At 45.2% G+C, this 19,476-nt stretch overlaps 1 protein-coding gene across 2 annotated transcripts in view; it reads left to right on the top strand.

Moving 5' to 3' along the window:
- The window catches only part of TNFRSF11A (TNF receptor superfamily member 11a), a 57,844-nt gene extending 51,233 nt beyond the window's left edge, over positions 1-6,611 (top strand). For both annotated transcript variants that reach the window (XM_066247043.1, XM_066247042.1), the window contains exon 10: positions 3,705-6,611. In XM_066247043.1, coding sequence (XP_066103140.1) covers positions 3,705-4,012 — 308 coding nt within the window. In that variant the 3' untranslated portion in view covers positions 4,013-6,611. The remainder of the gene's footprint in view (positions 1-3,704) is intronic.
- The last annotated feature ends 12,865 nt before the right edge of the window (positions 6,612-19,476 follow it).

Raw genomic sequence — 19,476 nt, 5'->3', positions numbered from 1 at the left:
GAGGCCTTGTTTTTGTTCTTTCCCCACTGTGCCTGCCTCCAAGAATGATATTCTTGATCCAATCCATGAATCAGTTTAAATATATCTCTTGGGCAAAGGGCTGAGTTCCATTTGGGGGGAAAAAGTAGAAAGTAAGAATATAGATCTTATAGACTATATCAAAAATGTTATTTGCCATGATGCAATGGCATGGCGTGACATTCTTAAGGCGAAAAATATAACCCAAAATCTTGATGCACAAGACAATGGTAAAAACATGGGTTGTTACCTGGGCTCAAACTGAAGATGCTGACAAGGAAAGTCAACAACAGTGGCTTCATGATGATGCTCAGTTGGAAAGTTTTAAATGGATGGAGAGATCACATGTACCATGACATAAACAGACAAACCTCAGGAGAAAGAGGACAAAGAAGAGGTGAGATCAAATTAAAATCCGCACATGAATCACACAGTGGCCAGGACGGCTTCTGTGTAATCTTACACTAGACTGCAGAACAGCAGAAGCAGCAGTTAAAGATGTTGTAATAATTAAAAACTAGAGGGACCATGCTGAGAAAACCACACATTTAAGCAACCGAAATTGGTTTTATTACATACACATGATACATTTTAAATGAGAATAAAATGTTTATGGTATATGCATGTTTTCAGTTTCTCACTTTGACCTTTTCTGTTAACTAACTAGTGGTCCCTCACCTGGGGGTGGGGGAACTTCTGTGTTACCACGCCCACTTGTTCTGCTGCTGCTACACTGGGAACCTTGGTATCGGCCCTGCTCAGGAGTTGCTGAGTTACTTAAAAAGTCGTTTACAAGGTCGTATCTTAAACATCTTTTTTTAACTTAAAATGTATAACATTCTTATATAGGACCCTATGTATTGGCTGATTATATTTTCCTGAGCCTTCACTGGCATTAACTACACCATCTTAACTCCCAGTTTCTCTTTCTGAAGTATGGAAAGAACATAAAGACATTTGCAAAACAAATGTGAATGTGATGTCCTTCTGGACTTTTAATGTTTTTTGTTTGGTTGGTTTTTCCTTTTTTCAACAGTTGCCTTGCCCACACCATCACACCAGTTAAGCAGTTTGTTGATGTATGCTTTTCTTTGCATTAAGCAACACACTTCTTTGGGTTTCCTTGAGTTCAACTGGTAAAAAAACATATGGGAGAACTAACTTAATAACTGGTGGGAGCAGAAAGGCATTGACACCCTAGAGAGCAAAGCCCTAGTTCACTGTATGTTCACCGTATGTTACAAGCACCTGTCAATATGTTTTAAAGGGAATGGAGAATGTGGGTCAGTCTGGTTAGTTGGCAAGTGGAAATACTAGCTGGCCATCCCCAAGTTGTTTGAGGGGTTATTAGGCAAATTAATCCTCCCACTACCCAGCTTGGCATATACCCCTTACAATTGCCTAAGGCAGAAACAGCATGAGTCACAAATCTTCCCACGTGACTTTCGATTTTTGCTCACATTGAAATCCTTGTTTCCATAAACCATTGTGCCTTAGTCCTGGATTCTCTGCAAGTATCCTGAAGGGAAGGTATGTCATTGGTATTTTAGACTATCTAAAGCAGTGGTAGTCAACCTGGTCCCTACCGTCCACTAGTGGGCGTTCCAGCTTTTATGGTGGGCAGTAGTGGAGCAACCAAAGTATACAGTGTGGCCGTAAAGTCATGGTCACTTTTGACCGGTCACAGGAAAGCAACAAAAGACGATAGAAATGTGAAATCTGCACCAAATAAAAGGAAAGCCCTCCCAGTTTCTGTAGGATGATGTGGCAGCATGTGCGCATGCGCAGATGATGATGTAACACCGTGTATACAGCGGAGCAGCCCACGGCCATGCCAGTGGAGATGTGGACAGTACAGAGGAAAGTTCAGTGTGTTCTGTGGCTCACTAAATTCGAATCCGTGACCAAAGAGCAACGTGAATATTGGCGCATTTATAACGAAGCGCCACCACATAGGAGTAACTTTACTCGGTGAGATAAGCAGTTGAAGGAAACTGGCAGTTTGGTGGAGAAACCAGAACGGTTCCAGTAGGCCATCAGTCAGTGATGAGAATGTAGAAGCTATACGGGATAGCTACCTAAAGAGCCCTAAAAAATCTGTGCGTAAGCCCACATAGAACTGCACTGAATAGGTATAAAACTAGGAGAGTTTTCCTTTTACTTGGTGCAGATTTCACATTTCTATCATCTTTTGTTGCTTTCCTGTGACCGGTCAAAAGTGCACTATGACTTTATGGACACAATGTATAAATAAAAAGATAGATTTAACTTTTGTAAGTTGTTTTATAAAGATTTATTCTGCCAAACAGTGAAAATCTGACATAAAGTACTTGGTAAGTAATTATTATTATATGCTTTAACTTGCTGTAACTCTGCTTTATAAATTTTATAAAGTAAAGTTACTTCCCTACTTTATAAATCACCATTACTGTGGAACCGGTGGGTGGTTAGAAAATTTTACTACTAACAGAGATACAAAAGTGGGTGGTAGGTATAAAAAGGTTGACTACCCCTGATCTAAATCATGCCTTCCAAACTTGGCAAGGATCTCTTCATGTGGAGTGGTGACAGAAACAATTTTATTTGTGTAACGTGTTACTAAGCTTTGTCACAACAGAGGAAAACAAAGATGAAGACATTCGTAGTAAGGAACCACTTTCATATTTGCTGCCGCTATTCAGACAAAGGTTCTGTTGTGACGCTGGGTGTTGGTGGCACTTCTATATCTGCTTGGTGTGTGGCATTTATTTTCAGTTCTCACTGGGGGCATTTCTAGAGCATCAGTCTTTAACATAGAAGAATAATAAGAGGTAGCAGGTTTCCTAGCATTTGTTATACTTCCTATTTGTTTTCCAAAAGGCCCATTAATGAAAGACTAGCTAAATCTAGTCACCCACAAAGAAGTGATAGTAGAACCCCATGGGGACACAACACTCCTCAGGGTTCCTAAGGAAAGAGAAATATATAGGATTGATTCCCCACCCCACCCCCATTTGAGTCTTCTGAATCTCCTTTTCATTAACTTCTGCTAAATTCTGAGCCCAGGTGGCCCCCTGGTCCTCTGGAGCTGAGCTATTAGGGACCTCCAGGGACAGTGGGAGGCGTAAAGGCGCCCAGAGTGACAGTGGTCTGTGATGGGAGACTGGTCAGAGAGCAGGCTGGGCTGAGGTGGGCTCTGGGGCCCTAACAGGGGACAGCCCTCCCTCCAGCCTTTGTTTCCCTTCCTGATACATGGGACCATAGCAGGGCCTTTGGCCGTTTACTGCACATGGATCACACATGGACCGCACAAGCACCCATTTATAGCATATGAATCTTGTCTGTAATTCCACAGTCTGGCACACTCCTGCCGTACTTCCAGAGTCCTGTGTGACAAATGACAAACCGTGAGCATGGCCCATCGTCTGGCTCATCTTCCCTTGTCTTCTCCCTTCTCTTTTCTAGTTCTTTTGTCTTATCTCTTTGCCACCCTCCCTCCTGGGCCTCCGTCAGGCCTGGTAAGAGGACGGACTGTGGAAGTTCTGGGTGTGCTGGATGCATTTAGGAGCCCTGTCAGTGAGAAGGGGCCACCATCACCCATCACACACACCCCCCATTCATTAGGAAACTTCCCTCTCACAAGATCAAGTTCTCACCATGAATCGATGACTCACCCTCTGCATGTTCTGTCTTCCTCTCCCCTGCAGGAAATGTGACTGGAAACAGTAACTCCACATTTATTTCCAGTGGGCAGGTGATGAATTTTAAGGGCGACATCATCGTGGTCTACGTCAGTCAGAACTCCCAGGAGGGCCCTGCGGGGCCCAGCGGTGGAGGCGCTGGAGAGCCGGTGGGCCACCCAGTACAGGAGGAGAGCCCACCGTGCTGCGACTCGTTCGCGGGCCTCGGGCCGCGCTTCCCGGACACGTGCGGTGACCCCGAGCCCAACAAGGCCTCGCGGCCAGTGCAGGAGCAGGGGAAGGCTGAGGCCCATGAGCCCAGGGCGCAGCGCTGAACACCCAGGGACCCACTGTGGCCTTCGGATCCAGGATGCCACCGGACCGGCTGCAGCTTCCCTCCACGCCCACACCAGGGGCTACGCACCTCGCACCTACCTGGGGGTGCGGTGCACTTGGGCCGCAAGCACCTGTTCCCGGGCGGGGCGGGGCGCAGCCCGCAGCTGCGCGCTTCGCAGCTCCATTCGGTACACCTGCGTCCTCTTCCCACCGTGCTCTTCATAGAATCCGGGACTAAGAACCTAAATGTTATCACCACTCACTGACATGCAGTCACGTATCAACTAATGACTCAGGTACACGTTGCTCTGTTTGGTTGCTCCACTTTTTACTCCCTTTTATGGTTTTTTCCCCCGTTATCGTATCATCAGTGGTTTGCCTCGTTATGACATCTGTTTTTATGGCGGCCCTGTTCTGTTTGGGTCTGTGTTGTTGTGGTTGTTTTTTTCCTCCTGTATTTGTATTTCACTTTTTCTCAGAACATTTTCTTTGATGCGATCCCTCCTCCTCCTCCTCCCTACACACACCTTTTTTACTATTTAAGGGTTTTTCTTGAATTCTCCCAAAGGTGATGTCTTGACATATGTATTATTTGTTGCCTCTGTTCTCACAAGCAGGTGCCTGTGTTTTGGTAATGGCCGGGGGTGGGGAGGTGTCTATATCTGTACTAAGCACTTTTGGGAAAAGGCTGGAAATGTGAAGGCTGGAGGGAGCTCAGGGAACATGTGGGGGGGCCTTTTAGTTGTTGAAAACATTTCTGTGTCCCGTTTTTCTAAAAGAAGGGAAAAGGAAACCCATTTCTCCCTCTTAGTGTGTTTACATTTTTGACGGTCGTTAGGCAGAACGAAGTCGCATTGTGTGTCCCTCTCCCCTGCACTGTTTCTGAATGCTCAGCCCTGGGGGAAGTGGACTTGCCCGTTGCAGCAGAGGCAGTCAACTACTTCGGCAGATAAATCTCTAAATATGTGGGCTTGCTGCAGCTTGGCATGCTTGTTCTTAATGTCTGTCTGGAAAGAGATGTGGAAAATGCATAGGGCTCAGGGATAGCACCGCACACAGAGTGAACAGAAGATGCTAGGGAAGTTCACGAGAGAAAGAATAAAGTTGAGGTGTTGCGATGCATTTTCTTTCTTTAGATAAGAGTGGCATACATGTACTTAGGCAATAGGCCCTATTTCCTTCCTCAGTAATGGTGCATCTGTAATTTAGCCTCATAGAAGTGGAAAACATGCCTACCATCACCAGTGCACTTAAGTTAAAAATCAGTTTCTCCTACTGTGAATTAAAGAGGATATATCTCATATAGGAGCTTTATCTTAGCATCCGTTCTTTTGTGAGGAAACATATGGTGTGAGTCAGATTGAAAGGTGTTACCTGGTTTGTTCCGTCTATTGTGGTCAGTGAGCATTTGTTCTCCTCGAATACTAGAGACAAGTTAAAATACCTGGGATTAATTTTGCAGGTCTGGTAGGCTTTCAGAGTGCTAACAGTGGTCACTGTCCACAGTCTAATGGCCACAAATGTCCAGCTGAAGTAAGTGACCATTGCTCACAGGTTTCTCCCTACCAGTTACAGTTCTTTTGGAAATGCTACAATAGTAGCAATTATGATTTTTAAAATTATTTTAGAGTGAAAAAAACATCAATCTGTTGTTCCATGAGTGATGGTTCCAAACAATGTATTCATTGGTTGACTCTTGTATGTGCTCTGACTGGGGATTAAACCAGCAACCCTGGCATATCGGGACAACACTCCAACCTACTGAACTACCTTACCAGGGCTCGATTATGATTTTTAACAGAGAAGTGGAGGGTGACATTATAATTTATGGGAATCCTTAGCTGACATAAAAATAATTTTCAAGAAATACCTGCACTGACAGGATGATCACTAGGTGGGAATTCACCGTCTGTTCTGCCCTTTTAGTTAACATTCATCGGAAGGGATGTTATAAAGATGGGAGGAACCATTATACCCTTGATGGAATATATTAAACACAGTGTAGTTCACAAAGTAGAATGCTGAGATGAAAACGCAAGTTTCTACGGTGCCAGTCATCACCTTGCTGATATTACTTTACTTTTCTGTGCTTTTATTTATTTTCCTATGAAAAGGCACTAATGATAACTTTAGACACTCTCCCTACCCAGAGATAACAAAAAAGATGCTACAGAGAATGTTAAGGCATATAGAGCTCCTTACAGAAAGGGTGCTAAAGCAATAAGAATCTACTTTCAGAAAAAAATAGCATTCTTACTCTTTCCCACACTGATGCCTACTAATTCTGTATTGATCCAAAGATGATTAATGATAAGACATGTATAGCCATTATAGGTTGGCGTCTATGTATTATAGAGATGTATGTGACAAATGTAAACAGAATGAAATGAAGACAATAATGAAAACTTGTTTGGGGAGGATGCAACAAAGAGATTATTAAATGTATATTTGACCATAAGAGATTTTTTTCCCATGATTTGCTTAAACAAGGCTCCTTGTAAAATAATGACATGTCTTATTTCTGATCTCTGTGATGTTAAATGTTGGTTATATTGTATCTTATTGGTGGGACCCTTGACAACAGAGTTGGGACAGAACATAACTTGCTTGCTTTGATGATATATCTGCTGTTGATCTCATAAGAAAATGATTTAAAGCACAGAGTTGAAAGGAAATGGAGTCTAATAGTTCCTACCCATATTGAAATCAACTATCAGAAGAAGGAAAAAAATCAATTTTTCTTTCTACGAGTAAGCGCAAAGAGCACTTTGAACTGGAACCCTCAGATGGTGAGGGAGAGAGGGGCTCTTGCTGTGAAGCAAATCACCCAAAACTGAGTGACTTAAAACACTACAGTTTATTTAGTTCACAAGTCTGAATTGGCTCAGCATGGTTGGTTCTTCAGGCTTGGGGCAGCCCAGCTGCTCCCACGTGCAGTCTGCAGGTTCGCTGGGGGTTGGTGGCCAGACTGGGCCCTTTCCACATGGACCCTCATGCTTCCAGCAGGCTGGCCTGGCCTTGTGCTGATGGTGGTGGCAGACTTCCAAGAGAGCATGCAGAAACATGCCAGAGGTTTTGAGACCTAGGCTCAAACTGGCACGCTGCCACCCTGCCTCATTCTGTCGGCCCAAGTAAGACCCAGGGGCAGCCCAGACTCAAGGAGTGGAAAAAGAGAGCCCCACCTCTTGATAGAAAGAGTTGCACAGTGACAGTGGGAGAGGGGTGGACACAAGGAGGGGAAGAATGGGGTCCTTTTTGCCATCTGTCTATCACAGGTGCATTATTCAGAAGAAAACGGTGCAGGGAAGAGGTGTGCACCTGGGAGCAGGAGAGGAGCCTCTCATAAGAGGTCCCTTCCCTGGTGATGCCCAGCATGGCGGATTCCTACATCTGAGAGACTCCACATCATGTTTAAGAATTGAAGTTCCTTCCAAAGGCAAGCGTATATGGTTGGGGAACTGGGTCTACTACTGTACTGCTGTATTCCATTGGCGATCATTAAAAAGTGACTGCATTTGTAAAATAGAGGGAACAATGAGATAGTTGGGGCCAAGGAGCCTGTTGCATAAATAAAAGATGCTGTTATACCCTTTGTGCTGATTCAGCAATCAAGCCCTGTATGGTCAGATGCTGGGCAAAGGGGTGAGCTTGAGCAAAGGTGTGGCAGGGGCAAGATTTTGAAATGTTTGCTCCATGACAGACACTGACGGCACGTGACTCCCATTGGCCATCTGCTCTGGGGGGCTGTGGGGTGCTCTGGGAAGGAGTTGCACAGCCCCCTTTGGGAGAAGAGAGTAAAGCATTCCAAAGCCCGAACATTCAGTTGTTGAGTCATCATTTTTACTGATACTTATTTGATCCTTATTTGATTTGATACTTATGATATTGCTACTTATTTATTTGATACTTGGACCCTGAGATAGAGAGTCCGTGGGGTCTAGAGATGTCCCAGAGAACTAAGAAAGACCGTGGGCATGGGTTGGCTCCAGGGCACCTGGCAGGACTGCTTGGAAGGGGTTATCTGTGCAATTCCTGACACCCCCAAAGGCTGTGCTTTGAACAGACTACCTTGCAAATACTAAAACCTTGTCAAAAAGCAGAGGGGACAGGAACCTGGGTTGTGGTGGGGCTGGCAGCAGACACAAGCATGCCAGCATCACTGAAGACAAGCCCACAGGTGCAGCAGGGTGGGCAGGACACAGTATGGCATCCTGCTGTCCACATGCTTTGGGATCTGTGTCAAGGATTGTACAGTGATGACAGCACATGTTATAAATAATGAATTGGCCACCATGACATGGTTGGGAGCTCTTCAGAGTCAAGCAGACAGATACAAATCCAGCAGTTTCCTGACACATTGTGTCCAGGCATGCATGGATGGCATGGGCGGTGAACAAGGGACATTTTCCAGGAGGGACACATGGTGGCCACTGCTCTCCAGGAGCTCTACAGTCAGTTGTGTGCCATGTCAACCGAGTGTATTCATCTCCTGCCCAGAGAGGAGGGCACCTGGAGTACCTGGGCTGGTCTTCTGGAGAGCAGCCCACCTGCCCACCTTCCGGCACTTGTTTGCACCAAGAATGTTAATGGAAGTTTATTCAACATCTCACGATACTCAGAAACCCACAAAATGATAGGTATTTAATCAGTTTTGTTGTGTTGGTTCCATTTACATGCAGTGCAGCTCACCATTTGTAGGTCTGCTGTTCTATGAGCTCTAATGCACGGAGCCAGGTAGCCACCTCCGTAGTCAGGACAGAGACTGTTTCCATTGGTGCAAGAGTCCTCCGTTCCATCACAGTCAGTCTCCCCCACCCCCAGTTAAACATATGTGGTTGCTACGATTGCACAGAATTTGTTTTATTTTCTAAAAGCAAGGTATCTATAAGGCTTTAGATCTGGCCAAAGAAGTTACTGATGCTATAAAATATTCTTCTGGGTAATTGCACTCTTAAATTATGGCTTTTTTCCTCTTACTATTTAATTAAAACTTTTACAACCAACATCCTTGAAAGCCAAGGTATAGGTAGGATAGCATTTGGTCCTATGCTCAGCAGTATTTTTAAAATGTTAAAATGAGGTTGTATTTTCTTTAAAAGGAGGTTCTCAACTTCCTAAACGCTGTTTTGAAAAGTACATGATTCTTGCCTGCTGGGGAAAACCGAAACCATAATTAGAACAATAGCAACCTTGGACTGCTCTCATTTCTCTTGCAGGAAATGGCTTTTTTTTTTTTTTCCTTCACGTTAACCATCTATAGATAAACACAGATTATCTACTTCCAGAATATGCGTAACCAGTTTAGAAGACTGGGTTGCTCCAATTTGCCCCTAATACCCTCCCCTACTTACGCCAACTGATCCCAACCCCCACCCCCAGGCCTTCCAGCCATGCTACAAACCAATGCTAAATAATTATCATTAGTTCAGATGGAACGTAAATAGAGAACTACATCATCAAAGTAATTGTATAAACCAGTATCAGGGCGAAACACTTGCCGCTTGAAGTGTTCACCATCTTTGGTGCGTGGGACCCAGGAGTCTTCTTCACTAGCCTGGGAAATTGAGAATAAAATGGAGGCGTGTGAGCTGCAGGGTAACAGGGAGAGACACACAGAGGGGACACACCTGGGTAGGACTCAGCTTCCCTCCCTGGCCTGGCTCCAGCCGCCGTTCACGAGACGAGGGAACAGTGTTTATAAAATCAGCCTTTTACAGATAAAACAGAGAGGCGATGTTAGCCAGTAGTCCCAGAAAGACTCATTGAGTGTTTGAATTCCTAGGTAGGCAGGGCACTGGGGTAGTTCCGCTGGAATGGCTTCTGCAGGTGTCTTCGTGAGGTCTTTGGGTCAATTGTCAGTCAGGTCCTAACTCTGAGCTACAAACAACACATACATTTGTCATATTTGTATGTCCCAAGTATTGCATAGGACGTGCAGATACTAAACATTATTTCTTGTTTATCTGAAATGCAAATTTAACTGGACATCTTATATTTTTATTTGCTAACCTAAGCAATGCTGGTCCTCATGAATGCTTTCTGGGCACACGATGGAGATGACAGGATCCTGACATTTAGTCCTATTAGATCACTGCAGAAAGATTTCTTCTCCAGTGTTTTGGGTGGTGGAGGGAGGAGGAAGGGCTCAAGGGGAAACTCCACGTGAGAACAATATGTGTAGGAAAATAACAAGCATGTTCCTCTTTAGGGTTCAGTGCCCTGTGACCAGGGCTGGAAAAGGCCAGGCTGACTGGGTCGATTTCCATGAGGCTCATGTGTTAGCTTAGAGCTTTCCAAAGTTTGTTACTGTAGAGAACCTCGCGCCTGAGCTATCTCGTGGACAGACAGCTTTGGGAACTGCTGCAGACGGCACCCCCTTGGAGAGTCTGTGGGCACGTTAGATCATGGAAGTCTGGAGTATACCCATAAGAAACACTGCCATTGATGTTCTGAGACAAGGACGTCAGTCTCTCTGAAGACGAGTTGGAGCCCCTGTCTCTGGAATGACTAGAAACCCAGTTCTTCCTCAGTTTCTTTTTTGAGACACTTTCTAAGTTCTGCAAGCCCTGTTTACATATTTGTTTTGATTCTGGGGGCCTCAGGTAGAATGGAGCCACAGTACTCGGTGGCTAGCACCGAGCTTACACGGGCCAGAAATTTGTGGAGGAGTCAGCTCTCTGGGCTGGACAGCACTCCGTCTACATGTCCCCTCTTGTCACTTCATCACCTGCTTGCCTAGACTGCCGAGCTCTCCTGTATTGCTCTGCCCATACATAGACACTACCTTGCTCCTTAATTCCCCTTTTCCAGGACAGAAGAGACAGAGTCATTTTCCCCGCTCCCTGTCCATGGCATGCTGGTAGATGTTGAACAACTGGCTGAAGGGGGCTGATTCCCGAGTGCTGGCACTTCCCATGGTGTAAATACTCTCACTGTGGCTGACTTCGAGCTGCCAACCATGACGACGTTTAATGGGAACTGGGCAGAGGTGTACAGTAGCACACGCTCTGCAATATTTCCACCAGCCAACATGTTAGACCTCAAGAAGATAGATAATAATGTAGCAATATAATTACGAAGTGATGAGCTTTAGTATTTATTAACTTTGTGTTTAATATGATGCGTTTAATTGCAAGTTTACATTATTTAATCTTTAATGATGGCTGTGTTAATCAACCAGTTTGCAAACTTCCTGAGAGTTTTCACAGTCCTCTGTTGGAAGTCTGTACAGCTAGCGCCCGCTTCAGGGCACCTTCTCCTCCACCTGCAGCCTGGAGCTGAGGGTACTACCTGTGACCTCCGACCCCCAGCCCCTCCCCAGCAAAGCCATGCACTCGAAACCACTTGGTCCCACCTAGATCCCACACCCCACTGCTTCCAGAAACACTCTGCAGATTAATAAAGACAGATTTTTATATTTTTATGGAAATGCCTTTATCTTGAGCCACCTCATTTCAGAACAGGATATTTGCTTGGCTCTGTATAAACAACAGGACAATCAGTGTATTTTCCCTGAAGGAAAAGAATCGTCCGTTCCCAAAGGTGATTTATATCCTCCAGCAGGAGGTCACCACAGTGTAGAACTATTGAAGCTTTGGAATTTGGGGTCACTTTCGCCCCCAAATTTCAAGGACTTCAGGACCATACCTTGGGCTCCGTCTCTCAGACACTCTTTTCCCCTCAGTCACTATTGATGGGAGTCTTCTCCCAGTCACGTGGCCTGTGGGAGGTGCTGTGGGTAGAATCGCTTCCCTCCAAAATAGGTTGAACTGCTAACCCCAGGCACCTATAAAAGTCACCCTGGTTTGGTGTACTGTGGACTGGACCCACTCCAAAGAACCTAGAAGCTTCACAGGAGCAAACTGCTCCCTCTACATAACTACCTCCGATGGTTCCCTCCCGATCCTGACTGATCCCAGATTTCTCTGCACCCCATGCAGACGAGAATCCACATCTATGCCAGAGGTTTGTCTGCAGCCGCAGCAACCCTCCCTCTCAAATATATCACTACCTGACTGGGGCCTGGGAGTTCCAAATGTCTCAGAAATTGACGTGTTTTACCTCGGAAGTTCTTAATTCAGTTGATTTTTTTTTTGGTCTCACAGCACATTTTTTTTTATTTTAATGGGTGACATTGATAAATCAGGGTACATATGTTCAGAGAAAACATCTCTAGGTTATTTTGACATGATTTGAATGATTATACTGCATTCCCATCACCCAAAGTCCAATTGTCTTCTGTCACCTTCTATCTGGTTTTCTTTGTGCCCCTCCCTCCCCCAACCCCCTCCCTCTCCTCCCCCACCCCATAACTCCCACACTCTTGTTCATGTCTCTGAGTCTCATTTTTATGTCCCACCTCTGTATGGAACCATACAGTTCTTAGTTTTTTCTGATTTACTTATTTCGCTCAGTATAATGTTATCCATGTTGTCGTAAATGATCCAATGTCATCATTTCTTATTGCTGAGTAGTATTCCATAGTATATATGTACCAAAGCTTTTTAGTTCACTCGTCCGCTGACGGACACTTGGGCTGTTTCCAGATCTTTGCTATTGTGAACAATACAGCAGATGTTTTATAAATACTTGATGACTGACAAAACCCTCAGTCTGCATACAAAATTATGAGTGGAGCAATGGTATGATTACTGCCAACTAATTTAACTGATCGCACAAGCATGGCTCCGTCAGCGAGGGGAGGGAGAGGCCCATTCCATCCATAGGGGATACTGCTTTGGCTGGCGTGTGGACAGGACAGCTCCCATTCACACTCTCAGGCTACAAGGACAGGACAGGGACAGGTAAGCACTCCACTGAGTTGGGAGAGATCTACGCCCCATATCCATTCCGTCCATTAGGCTTTGTTCTGCCTTCCCGGGGTCATGTTTTCTATTTTCTAAGGAATATGAAAAACATCCTCTACTTTTCTCATAAAAACTTCGGGCAAAATTTTAAATTTTTAAATAAAATTAATAATTTTAAAGAAAACTTCAGGTGCTCCCCTGGTTAAAGGCAAGGGCCTCCGTTTTCCATGGCTGATGCAACACATGAGCACAAACGCAGCAGCTTAGCGCACAGCTGGATTCTGTGTGGACAGGGAGGAGCCTGCAGTGGGTCTCCCCGGGCTGGAACGAGGTGTTGGCAGTTCCTCACAGGGACACAGCTCTGCCCTCTTCAGTTTCTGGAGGCTGCTGCATCTCCTTGGCTCGTGGCCCTTCATCTCATCACTCCTGCCTCCACCTCCATGGACACACCTCTGACTAGCCTGCTGCCCACTGTCATGTCTAAGGACATGTTGTGATGACATTGAGCTCACCTGGACTGTCCGGGGTGCTCTCCCCACCTCCAGATCCTTAGCTTATACCTGCGAAGTCCTTCCTGCCATGTGAGGTGATCTAGCTCCGTATTCCAGGGATTAGGACTTGGAGAAGGACACTCTGGCCCAGAATTTGCCTTTAATGCGAAGTCAGCCAGCACAGCACCAACACCTGCTTGCTTCTCTCTCCCGTGTCTCTCCTTTTTGGCCAGACATTGGCCTCTCAATATACTGAGAAGTGCATTTGACTTCGAGAACCATCTGTCTTCCCCTTTGGAATGCTGGGAACTGTGAGATTCTGAGAGTGTCGCGTTGGAAGGTTATTTCATGATTGATGTTCCGGGCACCTCACTATATTTTCTCAACTGTAATTGTTGGGGCTCCACCATGGCTTCTGCCTGAATCTCTTCACTGCTACACCGGTCATATTGCTGAATATTAATTTAAATTCATGAAGCATGCTGGCCCTTTCTTGCAGAGATGATATGTAATCACTCACTCAGCCCGACGAGCACGTGCTGTAATGCCAAACCCACCCCGGGAGTATTCAGCTGTGACCTTTTAGGAAATTCTAGGTATCTGAGCAAAACTTTTGAAGAGTTTCCACTCAGAGAAAAATAACTCCCGGGAATATCCTCCATGGGGCTCCTCTGGGAGTTGCCTGGGTACTAGCAATGCCTTTAGTTCACCAAACAAAATATATTTCAAGGAAAATTGAACTGAATAGTCAAAAGTTGTGACGTAGGGGAGGAGGGTTCATCCCTCTCCCCTGAAAATCACCCAGAGAAGGTAATTTCTAAAGTCAGGGGTGTTTTATTAGGAGCCCTCTGGCATAGATAGAAACGGGGGGGGGGGAAGGTCCTCACCGTGAGCACCTTCGACACAGACTAGAGATTCTCCATTCTAGACTGAAACCTTAAATGAGCACGGATTCATCAACTACTTTATTTGACTATCAGCTACGGAGACATTGAAATCAGTAGTGTCTGTAGTGATTGAAGGATGTCAAGTCAACTCCAGAATAGCATGCTTCCTTGTGACCCTGGCTGCCACAATCTCTTTATTTGAAGAGACGTCCTCATTAATAACTGAACTCCTACCCAAGTCTACCTGTTTGCCAGCCAGCTGCAGTCACCTCCCTCAGCACCCACACCTCAGCTAATGCATCTCTCTTATAGCTCTCCTTAGTTTTCCTACATTTTTCTCCAAACTCTGGCAATTTTTCATTCGTCACTGACCAAGAGAAGGAAATGTGACATCTGAAAGGTAAAATTGGCAAAAACGTAAAGCTACCATTTAGAAAACGAAGCTTTGGGGGTGAGGGGTGCACGGCGCAGTAGGCATATTATTGAGTTGCATACTTGAATCTCTTCCCCAACAAATTCAATTTAAAAAACTGAAGCTTGATGTTCCATATGGTGTTGACAATGTTAACAGTAGGTTCAACCATCTGACAAGACTAGATGCAGAGATAGTTTGTATGTTGTCAACACGATTTCAATTCTAAAGGACCAAGAAGGAGGTCAGCCCTGCTAGAATACCTTTGAAAAATGAAAAATGCTATTACAGTAGGAGGTGCAACTTTCTGAATTAGAATTGTTCTACAGACTTTTCTGAGAAGATGGAAAAGTCCACGTCAATGATTTTTAAAATACTTTTAAAGAACTGTGCAATCATTTTTAGAACATACTCATCACCCCAAAAAGGAAACCCAATATCCATTAATAGTCACAACTCACTTTCCTCAACCCACTCCCCAGCCCGAGGCAACCACTAAATCTTTACAAACGTACCACTTTTGGACAGTTTATACAGGGAAATGAAAACGAAATGATAGAATATGTGGTCTTTTGTGACTGTCTTCCTCCACTTAGCGCAGTGTCTTCAAGGTTCATTAATGTTGTAGTGTTATCAATATACTTCATTTTTTGGCAAATAATATGGCATTGTAGGGATATGTTATTTTTTGTCATTCACTATTCTTTTATTTAGATGACATTTGTATATAATGAAATGTACAGATACTTAGTATTGCTCGACCACGTTTTGTTATCCACTTATCAGTTGATGGACATTTGGGTAGTTCCCACTTTTGGGCACATTGTTATGCATGTCCATGTGCAAGTATGTGAGTGAACGCTGAATGGGATCCCTGGACTTAGGGAAGAAATGCACTTTTGTATCCTCAGTACCAAGTGCAGGCACCCCATCAAGCTTTCGTGCTTTGGAATTGGGAGGGACTTCTGCTGTCAGCTGGCCATGCTCTTGCTCAGGTGATCATCCATCAGCTTGTGGTCACGATGTGATACTATCCAACTCACATTTCCCCGCCCTGTTTACATAGTGCCACGAGACCTTTGCCAAAGTCCACATCTGCGAGCTCTCTGGACTCCCCCTGATCTGCTAATCTAATAGTGACCCCACCACATGGGAAAACATGGTTAGTCTGGCACCACATTTGTTCTTAGTGCTCATGCCCAGGGCTGAAAAATGATGGCTGAATGATTGATTCTGCTCTTTAGCCAGGACTTGACCCTTGTCTATACTTCCCGGATCCCCTTTTCCCTTTCTTCTTAAGGACTCCCCATTTGTGTGTGGGGGGTTGTCATTTCTCTCTCATTGCTCTGGCTCTTCAGACCCCACCCCCGCAGTAGCTCCCAGCCCTCCCATGTGCTCAGGATGTTAAAGCCATGGGGCTCCTCCCACTCTGGGTTTCATGTCTCTAAGCTTATTTTTATTTTACACTTCTGAGTAGAAAGATCTTTTTCCGTGATACAGAAACAAAAGCCCTATTGAGTAGTTCTGAGTATGCCTGAGTCATTCTGAATAGTCCTGGAGTCCTTCCTGCTGGTATTTACACTATACTCTCCCTTGGGCCTGTGCGGTGTCTTCCTGGTCCCTTGGCTCCCATGGATCAACAAGAAAGCCCCTGGGTCGCCTACAGCATTTTTCACCAGCCCTGATCACTGTGGTTCTAAGAACTTCCTGACACTAGTCTTAAAGGTCCAGGTTTCTCTTGGGTTGGCCACAGAAAAGTCATTCAAGGAACATATGCCTGGGAACTGTCTTAGGATGATTTGTGCTTGGTGGGGATGCACTGGTTTCTCCTTTCAGTGGGTCCTAGGGGTTGGCTGGCTGCCGGCTCAGCTGCTGTCTGCTTCCCCCCTGGGCTTCTTTCTCCCACCGGGTCATTGCAAGAAGGAACCCAATGGTACATCCTTCCTGTTCCCCTTCAACTCTAAACAAGGTTAGAGATACTGTTGAAGTCATCCGAGGCAATTTAATGCTGGGAAGAGCCAAAAACAGCCAGAGGAGAGTGTTAAAAAATGACAGCAGGCCCTGGCTGCTGGCTCAAAGGAGAGAGTGTTAGCCCAGTGTATAGACGCCCCAGGTTCTAACTCCAGTTGGCACACGGGAGAAGCGGTCATCTGCTTCTATTCCCCTCCCTCTCCCCCTTCTCTCTCTCTCTTCTTCTCCCCTCCTGCAGCCAGTGGCTCTATTGGTTCAAACATCAGCCCCAGATGGGGTTTGCTGGGTGGATACCAGCCAGGGCGCATGCGGGAGTCTGTCTCACTATCTCACCTCCCCTCACTTAAAAACAACAACAAATAAAAAAAAAGTAAGAAAATGTTCACATCTGTAATAGTCATCCCTGGAGCCTATTGCAACAGTTACATCTAGACCTGCTCTTTCTCAATAACCTCACGGGATGAGCAAGTCAGATCTCCCCAGCTGCCCTATCCCCGTTTCAATTGTAGGGGCAGTCGAGTTTTTCTGTCTTCCCTCTTTCTTCTCTATACCTTCCTGCCTTAAATGAAAGATGCAAAGATCAGGCTATTTGGTCTACAAATCAGAAGTCCTCTCCAAACCCAACAACTTTTAGTTTCACCTGGTGTAGTTACCTTCAAACGTGTGTTCCTCCTCCCCGGGTGCACGTGACTCGCTGAACAGCTGTACTGGTTTTGTAGACACCACTCCTCATTAGGATCGTGTGCAATTCTACCGATACTTCATGTTACTGTGTGTGTGTATATGCGTGTGTGTGTGTGTGTGTGTGTGTGTGTGTGTGTAGTCCTGTTTTGCACAGTAGTTATGGTCTACACCAGTGGTCCCCAACCCCCAGGCCGCAGACCGGTACTGGTCCATGGGCCATTTGGTACCGGTCCGCAGAGAAAGAATAAATAACTTACGTTATTTTTGTTTTATTTCTATTTAAGTCTGAACGATGTTTTATTTTTAAAAATGACCAGATTCCCTCTGTTACATCCGTCTAAGGCTCACTCTTGCCGCTTGTCTCGGTCACGTGATACATTTATCCGTCCCACCCTAAAGGCCGGTCCGTGAAAATATTTTCTGACATTAAACTGGTCTGTGGCCCAAAAAAGGTTGAGGACCACTGGTCTACACCATCACTATGAACTGGTGAATCCTGAAACATTGCTCCTAGGAAAAGTACAGAGTGAGTGTCCTTCAAGCTTCTTGGGTCACATTTTCTTTCATCAACTGGTCAAGACACAACCTTGCTGTGTGTGCGTTTCTGTTTAAAGACACCCGGTTCAATACATACTGTTAACTAGTTATGTTGAGCTCAGGACAGCAGCAACGTAGCTCATGCCTGAAGGGCGCTGATCTAACCGGGCATTCTTGGCGGGACTCCCGCACATCGCAGCCCCCCTGAGCTTAGGAACGCTGGACAGCACTTCTGCACGGTGCTCAGGGGCAATTTTAAATGGGTGGCAACACAAAGCCCAGATATGCAGCAAGGTGAAACTAACTAGATGGTGAACAGGACAGGGGCCTACAGTGTGAGAGCTGAAGCAGGAAGACAGCCCTGCCTGGTCCGCCCTCAGCCGGGAATGTGCCACGTCAAGGGAGCCAGATTTCTGACTACTCCATGCATCTCAGCAAATGGCCACAAGAGCCCCACCAGTCTTGGTTTAGGGGATACTGATAGATTTTAGCTGGAGAATTCGCAAATATGCAATCCATGAATAACGAGGATCAGCTCTATAGGCATGTGCTCACACATATATACACACCTATATGTGCACACTCACATATACACAAACACATATACCTTGCACAGGGCCCAGCATGTTGTCCAATCAGGTCAATCACACACTCACAGAGAGACTAAACCCCGTTTACCACCTCCGCCAGGTACATAGTCTCTGAAGATTAGATGTAATTTTTAGGGTTATTACATTGATGTAATTCTTTCTGGATCAAAAACACATTCATGTAGTTTCTAAGTCTACAATATCTATAGTATCTAGGTAAGTGGATAGTTGATTCAACCATCATCTGGAACCACTATAGAGTTTGTTTGTTTTTTGTTTTTAATAAAGACTTTGAGAACCACTGTAGTGAACAAGATAGTCCATAGGCTCAGTTCTGTGTGTTTTGACTCCTCAGTAATCTGGTTCTTTTTCTATAGCCATTGGATTTTCAGGCCTAAAGAGTGGAGATGTGTTGTTCACTATGCATTTGGTAAGCATTCAAGATCTTCTGGAGATAAAATCAGCATGTCTTCACTTAGTGGTCAAAAGTAAAATGTAGGGACGTTGAAATGGGTTTGAATGCACGAAAACCTGGTTTTTTTCCTGTGAGTCCAAGGTTGGGGAGACAAAAAAGAACCAGACTAGTCAAGGAAAATCTGCCAAGATGACTATGGAGAAGGTTATAAAGCTAGTCCAGTGTGAGGTTTGGAATCATAAACTCGCATCTAAATTCCAGCTCCACCAATAAACAGCCATATGATTTGGGACAAGGTACTTAGGTATCCACACCTAAGCTTCTTCAACTGTAAAATGGGGACAGTAATTGCAGCATGCTTATTTAATAATTAAGAAAAGAATGCCGATGAACCACGCATCACAGTGTGTGACAGGCAGAAGGCAGTTGGTGACAGGTATCATTATTATTTCCCTGTGAAAAAAGGGACAGCCTGGCCTGTGGTGGCGCAGTGGATAAGGCCTTGACCTGGGATGCTGAGGTTGCCGGTTCAAACCTGGGCTTTTCCGGTCAAGGCACATATGAGAAGCAACTGCTATGAGTTGATGCTTCCTGCTCTTCTCCCCACCCCACCCCCTCTGCCTCTTTTTGTCTGTCTCTCCTCTCTCTAAAAATCAATAAGTAAAATCT

This window comes from Saccopteryx bilineata, chromosome 11 (genome assembly GCF_036850765.1).
Source record: "Saccopteryx bilineata isolate mSacBil1 chromosome 11, mSacBil1_pri_phased_curated, whole genome shotgun sequence".
Lineage (NCBI taxonomy): Eukaryota > Metazoa > Chordata > Mammalia > Chiroptera > Emballonuridae > Saccopteryx > Saccopteryx bilineata.
Note: the sequence above shows the minus strand (reverse complement) of the source record. Positions and strands in the feature narration are given on the sequence as shown.